Source organism: Mastomys coucha, unplaced genomic scaffold (assembly GCF_008632895.1).
Source record: "Mastomys coucha isolate ucsf_1 unplaced genomic scaffold, UCSF_Mcou_1 pScaffold5, whole genome shotgun sequence".
NCBI lineage: Eukaryota > Metazoa > Chordata > Mammalia > Rodentia > Muridae > Mastomys > Mastomys coucha.
The window spans coordinates 116,733,479-116,741,448 of record NW_022196911.1 but is presented as its reverse complement, the minus strand read 5'-3'; the positions used below and the strand labels follow the sequence as shown (position 1 = coordinate 116,741,448).

Below are 7,970 nucleotides of genomic sequence, written 5' to 3'. Positions count from 1 at the left end.
AACTTTGTATATGCACAGATACCATGCATATATGCACACATAGTAATGAATAGAACTTTACATATGTGCAGATACCATGCACATATGCACACACAGTAATGAATAGAACTTTACATATGTACAGACACCATGACATATGCACACACAGTAATGAATAGAACTTTGTATATGCACAGATACCATGCATATATGCACACATAGTAATGAATAGAACTTTACATATGTACAGACACCATGACATATGCACACACAGTAATGAATAGAACTTTATATATGTGCAGACACCATACACATATGCACACACAGTAATGAATAGAACTTTACATATGTACAGGCACCATGACATATGCATACACAATAATGAATAGAACTTTACATATGTACAGACACTATGCACATATGCACACACATTAATGAATAGAACTTTATATATGTACAGACAGATACATATTATTGTGGCTTTGTTGTTGTTGTTGTTGTTTTTGAGACAAAGCTTCACTGTGAAGTTCTGCCTGGTCTGTAACTTGCTATGTATATCAGGCTGGACTAGAATTCACAGAGATCTACTTGCCTCTGCTTTTTGTGTACTGAATAAAAATAACCTTCAAAAGCATACAATTAATAACACTGTTCAGAATTAAGAAAGTCTGGTGGTTCATACCTTTAATCCCAGCACTTGGGAGTCAGAGAGAGAAGTGCAGCTCCTGAGTTTGGGGCCAGACTTGTCTACAGAGTGAGTTCTAGGACAGCCAGGGTTACACAGAGAAACACTATCTCAAAACCCAACCCCACTCCCATCCCAAATTGCCTGCTTTAGAATTGAGCTGAGAGGGGGGTACAGCGCGGTAGCCTCTTTCTGACCTGAGCCCCGATGCCTCCTCTGTGCACATGCACACACTTACCTTCCAAGCCAGTAGGATCACTGTGCCCAAAGCTGTCTGCTCCTCTCTGTGCCTGGCCTCTTCTGTCTCTCACTGTCACAAGAAGAAAATGGCACAGAGTTTTGAGGCAAATGAGGTAATGCAAACTAAAGTAGTTCTTTACAACTGAGTTGGAGTGATATGCAGAGGTGTGAGGTGCCAAGCCTCTGCCTTGCCCACTTTTAGAGATGCACATGGGGCTTCCGCAGGGTGGCCTCTTGTTTTTTTTCCCTAGTCTGCTTTGCATTCGGCACCAGTGCCCTGTGTTCACTCTTGGTCTCGGAACCCAAGGGATGCTTTCCCACCCTTCCTTTTCTGATGACCATGGTGCTCTGTCTTTTACTGCCACCAAGGAAATGAGGATTGTCAGTTAAACTTGACCCACGCTGAGATGGCCTAGTTCTGTCCTACCAGATGAAATGTTCCCTGCTAGAATCTAGGGAGTGAGGCGCTTGGGGGAATGCCCTTGGTGGTGTGGAGCCATGTTGTGGTATATGGTCCTCTCCCACTAAGATCTCTGCTTGTGTGTTGGTTGACACCTAGGTTCCAGCTTAAGACTCCTGTGTCCTGAAAGGTGTGAGCTCTGGGCTAGGGAGGTCATGGCATCCAGTAGTTGTTGGTTGGCCAGTCAGTTATTCTTCAGAAGTTCCTGAGAAGTGAAACCGGTTTGTCCAGATGTGCAAGATGGACAGAACACCATCTGTAAATGCCACTGCCTGACTCCAGCTGTTATCTGAACATTGGAACCACTGGAAACAACAGATTCCCAGATGCTAGTGATCTTGCATGTTTGATCCTAAACAAGGCAGCTTGCTTGTATGGGCCCTCATAGTCTTCTAGGCTCTCAGACAGTCTCCTGCACCCCAGACAGTCTTCTGGGCCCTCAGTCTTCCTGGTCTCCAGAGCTTTTCAGATGTTTAGGCATGGTTCTGATCTTTCTGGTCCCCAGACAGCCTTCTGGGCCTGTCAGCTCAGTGCCAGTTTCCCTTTGTCTACAAGGTGGGGAGACTGACAGTGTGGGACCAGAGCAGCAGAGAGGAGGGCCTACTGTGCCATTGTGCCACCTCCTGGAGACTAACTGTTTGGGCCAGAGCAGTGGAGAGAAGGGCCTACTGTGCCACCTCCTGCCATGGTGGCCCTACAGGTATAGAGCCCTTTTAGGAAGCTGAACAGATACCTATTTTTGTCTCTTGTCCTTTGTTCTCTTGATAGGCTAGGCCTCAGGGTGTGCTTTGTACCACAGCCCATCAGAGTGCATGGAAGGTGAGCCCCTCCTTCCTTTAGGGTACAGCCAACCTGACAGATGGATGGCCTGTGTCTGTGGATGCATGAGAGTGGACCCTGGGTTGGGTCACGGGTGCAGGCACTCTGTATATGAGATGGGTAGATGGCCTTTGTTCTCACTTGGAGACTATGGAAGAAGGCGAAGACTTTCCAGGGTGCCAGTCATGTCACGAACAAGGAGCCTGTTTACCGGTTGCACTTGATGGGAGGACTGGGACCTTTGTCCTCACATTTAAGTCTTAACAGTACCAGCAGCTGTGGCAGTGGCCTGTCCCATGGCCCCTCTTCCCCCAGCTCTGGAGGAGGAATGTCTGCAGGGTGCAGAATCATAGCACAGTAGGGGTTGTTGATGAATTTGGGTACCAGGGTACCAGTTTGCTTTCTTGTTCTTGGTGTAGTGATTTTGGACTTTTTTTTTTTTTTTTTTTTTGAGACAGGGTTTCTCTGTGTAGCCCTTGCTGTCCTGGAACTCACTCTGTAGACCAGGCTGGCCTTGAACTCAGAAATCCTCCTGCCTCTGCCTCCCAAGTGCTGGGATTAAAGGTGTGCACCACCACTGCCCAGCTGGATTTTTTTTTTTCAAATAAACCCCCTGCTTCTATGCCCATCTTGTCATACTCAACATGGTCGTCTTTAAGCCTCGTTTCATTTCAGAAGGCGTGTTAGGGTTTCTCATGCATGATAAAGCAGCATGGCCAAATCCAATTGGAGCAGAAAGGGTTATTGTATCTTATGACTCTCAGGCCACACTCAGGTCATCCCTGAGGAGAGTCAGGGCAGGAACTGAAGCAGAGACCGTGGAGGGAGGAGCGTCCTTACTGGATTGCTCTTCATGTCTTGCTCAGCTTGCTTGCTTGTACAACTCAGGACGTCCAGGAGTGGCAGTGCCCACAGAGAGCTGGGTCCTCCCACATCAGCCAGTAATGGGAAAAGTGCCCTACAGACATGCTATAGAGAATCAGAGGGAGGCGTTTTCCCAGTCAGGGTAGAAGGTAACACAGACGTCAGTGACTTCTGGGAAGGTCTTCTGGGGTTTAGACCCTGCTGTAGGAGTGTGTTCTCTGAGAGGGAAGCCACCTTCCATAGCAATAGAGACTGCTGACATTGACCTGAGGCATTATAAGTGAATAGTGGATGTCGTTGGTTCTGTGTCACCATGGCTTATGGCTGGTGTGCCTCTCATCCTTCATAGGCCTAGAGTAGTACCCACCAGGGCATGGTAGCTAAACATTTCTTCTGGCATGTCCTCGAGCAGTGTGACCTGTGCACCTGCACTTGGTTTGGTAAGCAAGACTGTGAGGTGGAGTTCCCTGGCCCCTGTTTATATGCTGTTGGAGCCTCCTGGAGCCGACAGTGTTCATTGTGCACCTGCCTAGTGCTGCTGGCCTTGGGCTCCTTCAGCAGTGGGGGTTGCTTTCCACCTCCTCCAGAAGTAGCTCAACTGAAGCCATTGCCCAGCCTTCCCTGCCTCATGCGTGCCTCATAGCACCTTTCTTGCCTTGCCGAGTATTACAGACAGGTGGAGGGTGGAGTCAGCTCTGCCTGGCATCCTGTGGCCCTGTTTCTCGGGTCTCAGGTGGGTGAGCAGAAAGCCTGCTCTTGGCCTGGGTCCTGCTCAGAGCTGGTCCTGCTGGTGTCTTGACTAGCTGGTGACTTCGTTTTCCTATAGCATCTTCTAGGGCAAAGTATTCTGTGTACAGGAGACCCACTTTCCTGTCAGAGAATAAGGAGTGAAAATGGAGAGGGAATGGGCCAGAGGTTCCGCCCTCTAGGGCAGCTCTGGCTGTCCTAGAAATCAGTTTGTAGGCTAGACTGGCCTTGAACCCAGAGATATGCCTGCCTCTGCCTCCAGAGCACTGGGACCTAGAGGCATGTGCCATCACTGGCCAGCTGGCCCTCCATGTCATGTGTTGAGTATTCTGGCATAGGGCTTAGAGCAGATCCTTTGGGTAACATGGCAGCTATGGATATCATCACCTCTGGAGCTGTTTAAGTTTTTTGGAATTTCCTCTCCAGACCTTGAGTAATATTCTGAAGTGTGTTTTAGTTCTTGCTAGATGAACTTGAGGGGTATGTTAGGTTCCTTTCCCAGCTAAGTCTGGGAAAGGCCAGAGTGACCCCTGGAGGCTGAAGTCTTACTGTTCTCGGGCCAAGCGGAGGTTGATGCCAACCGTCTGGCTTTTGCCAACACTGCCTCTTCCTCAGTTAAAAGTAACAAGGGTTTTGTTTGGTTCATTCATATCCAGTGTATGTGTTTCCTGCCGTCCAACCTCAGAGGGCCACTGGCCCAGGGTGAGAGAGAGGAAGCAAGAGGCAGGAAGCTGGGGCTGTGGCAAGGCTGAGGCCATCCTGTCACATGCAGTGCCTGTGGCTGCTCCAGAAGACCAGAGCTTACTTCCCTTTGCTCTCTCATCTGGCTGGACCATGGGGGAAACAGTGGACACCAGATAACTGGTAAGGTCCGATGAGGACCAGTGAAGTCAGCTTTTATTCTCATCTGCTGGCAATAAATCGTTTTGGCTCAGGAAGGAAAGATGGAGATCTCTTTCCTGGTGGGACACTGCTGTGGCCATGCATGCTAGCCATTATCAGGGCTCTGTCCCTGACTGTCCTGGGCACTGGCAAGTCTCAGAGCTCTTGTTCCTTCCTTCCCCAGAGTGCCATGCTTGCAAAGATTCTGTTTCCTTCTGTAAGTCACAGAGGACAAATATAAAGCCCTCAGCAGCATCCTTGTGGAGCAGGATGTGAATACTGGTCTCTGGGGCAAGGCTTGAACCTTCTAGACCCCTCTTAAGTTTTCCCTTTTCCCCTGTCCCTGAGTGGGGCTAGCTCTGCTGTCTTCACACTGCTCCGAGCGGGCCTGTTTGTAGCTGGGCAGAACCCATGGGCAGAACCCGGTACCGTACAGGGTCCTGACTTCCCCCCTTAGTATTTCATAAGAAACTACAAAAACCCTTGCTTGTGTTTCCCCTGCTTATGTCTCCCTTACTGTGTCTGTGTCTCCTCGTGTGTGTCTCCTTGCTGTGTCTCCTTGCTGTGTCTCCTTACTGTGTCTCTGTCTCCTCGTGTGTGTCTCCTTGTGTCTGTGTCTCCTTACTGTGTCTCTGTCTCCTCGTGTGTGTCTCCTTGCTGTGTCTCCTTACTGTGTCTGTGTCTCCTCGTGTGTGTCTCCTTGCTGTGTCTCCTTACTGTGTCTGTGTCTCCTTGTGTGTGTCTCCTTGCTGTGTCTCCTTACTGTGTCTGTGTCTCCTTGTGTGTGTCTCCTTGCTTATGTCTCCCTTGCTTGTGTCTCCTTGCTTGCTTTGCTCTTGTCTCATGTTGTATCATTTAGGGATGGTAGGTCTAAAGAAAATCTGGCACCAGAGTTTAAAGTGCCTCCTCATCCACTAAGCTTCAAGCAAGCGGATGCTCATCAAGCTGCCACTCACAGCTTCTCCCACTCACAGCTTCTCCCGCTCACAGCTTCTCCCGCTCACAGCTTCTCCCGCTCACAGCTTCTCCCGCTCACAGCTTCTCCCGCTCACAGCTTCTCCCTCTCACAGTTTCTACCGCTCACAGCTTCTCCCTCTCACAGCTTCTACCGCTCACAGCTTCTCCCGCTCACAGCTTCTACCGCTCACAGCTTCTCCCGCTCACAGCTTCTCCCGCTCACAGCTTCTCCCGCTCACAGCTTCTCCCGCTCACAGCTTCTCGGTAGCTTTTTCACCAACGTGTTTCTTATTGTTGGACTGAGCTTCTTTCTCGTCTCTTTTCTAGCATTCCATGCCTACGGCAAGGCCGGGAAGATGCTGGTGGAGACCAGGTGAGTGGCACAGCCTTGCTGAGTCCCATCCTTCTTCCTGGAGCCTGTCAGGAAATGAACGCTGTGCTTCACCTGTGGAGAGCTTGTAACGTCTGTTGTGCTTCAAGAGTCACTCACAGAGTAGTCAGTTCACTGCAACCGCACGGTGATTGTTGTCGAAGTCTGGCCAAGACGGACATGAGAATAAGAGACTTGGGAAGCACAGAAAAAATAGCTCTCTCAGTGTAGCTAATCTTTTTTTTTTAATTAATCATTTTATTTGTTTACATTTTAAATGTTAGCCCCCTTCCCGGTCTCCCGTCCACAAACCCCACCCCCACCCCAGGTACAACTAATCTTAATGCTGTTATGTAAACTGTGCCCCCAACTCTGCTGCAGAAGGGAGGCTCTAAACTGAAATGTCACTTTTTTTGAGAGAGTAAAATTTTAATGAGTTGGAAAAATTTGTCAGAAAATTATACTTTTAGGCTTCTAAATCAAGGAATTGTAAACACAGAAGAAAATAGTTTTTAGAAGCAGTTGATTATTCTTTTAACTTACCTAATATTACTGTACCTAAACGAGTTCCTGGAACCTCTGTGGCTGGGGATACAATACCACATGGAGACTAGTTAAAGTACCACATGGAGACTAGTTAAGTGTGGCTGGGGAATACAATACCACATAGAGACTAGTTAAGTGTGGCTGGGGAATACAATACCACATAGAGACTAGTTAAGTGTGGCTAGGGAATACAATACCACATGGAGACTAGTTAAGTGTGGTTCAGCATTCACCCCAAGAGCAGTGGAGAGCACCCAGACATCTCACAGTCCTGTGAATATAGACATTCACAGTTGCCTCTAACTCAGCCAGTTTTCTGGCAGTGCCATGTCATCAAAGCCCAGGAACTAGATCTGGTCCTCCGTGTCAGACTTGGGGTACCTGAGTCTTGAGTCTGCAAAGGTGCCTAGCTTTGATCACAAAACAGCATCCTCTTAAATCTGACTTCAAAGCCCTGGGTATCTTTCTTCACAGCATGATTGGGCTGATGCTGGGATCCTGCATTACCTTCTATGTCGTGATTGGTGACTTAGGCTCCAACTTCTTTGCTCCGCTGCTTGGGTTACAGGTAAGACATGGTTAGATGTCTGGTCTGTTTTAATCTTGTGGTTGCTGCCTGATGCCTCCTTTCCTTAAGGCAGTTAAGACCAGTGTGCTTGGCCTGGAGAAGCTTCCTGTGCCGGCCAGTCACTCAAGTTCCCTGGCTTGGATTTCAGGACTTTGCTGGAGTAGTGTCTGAGAGGTCCCAGGAGAGGGTGAGCAGGAGAGAGGAAGAGCAGGCTGTGATACAGCCTGCTAGTGTACAAGGTGGGAGGCAGGAAGGAGGAAGTACGACACACCAAACCATTGTGCGGGTCAGGTGCTTCTGCCTTCCTGTGCTGCTCATCCAAAGGCAAAGAGGCCAGGCCCTCACGTAGCTTCTGTGCTTGGCTGTTGATCAGTCCATTGAGGCAGGGAGTTTGGGCCTAACCTGCTGAGGAAGGTGTGAGGGCACTGATCCCAGGGCCTGTGACATAGCTCTGTGCATCCTCCAAGCTTGCTACTCCCTGCCCCTGCAGGTCCACCTGTGAACTGGGTCCCACACAGCCGTCCTCTCCTACTGGGGAGCAGAGCCGTAACCACTGGCTAGGGAGAGTGGGCATGTGGCCTTGGAGGATCTTTTTTTGTGAAGACTCCTTTGTATTTGTTTATCAGATAGGTAGAGATGGATTTCAGTTTGTAAAGGTGACAGCTTGAGGGTGGTCCTTCTCATGAATACGTGTTGGATTTGCATGGTATGGGAGAACTTTCCAGAGAGTGTCCTGTGAGCCTGGCCCTGGTCTGTGTTCTGAAGGTATCTTTCCATCTCCCGCTCTTCCCATGGATTCAGCAGAGTTATGGGTCGGTCTCTCATACAGTTGCTTTTTTTTTTTTTTTTTTTT

The 7,970-nt window shown here is 49.1% G+C and overlaps 1 protein-coding gene across 6 annotated transcripts in view; it reads left to right on the top strand.

Moving 5' to 3' along the window:
• The window catches only part of Slc38a10 (solute carrier family 38 member 10), a 49,220-nt gene that overhangs the window by 4,850 nt on the left and 36,400 nt on the right, over positions 1 to 7,970 (top strand). For 5 of the 6 annotated variants that reach the window (XM_031351200.1, XM_031351198.1, XM_031351203.1 and 2 more), the window contains exons 3-4: positions 5,961 to 6,006; positions 7,024 to 7,117. In XM_031351200.1, coding sequence (XP_031207060.1) covers positions 5,961 to 6,006; positions 7,024 to 7,117 — 140 coding nt within the window. Of the gene's footprint in view, positions 1 to 4,453; positions 4,659 to 5,960; positions 6,007 to 7,023; positions 7,118 to 7,970 lie in introns of those variants that run through there. The other variant, XM_031351202.1, reaches the window with a different exon arrangement.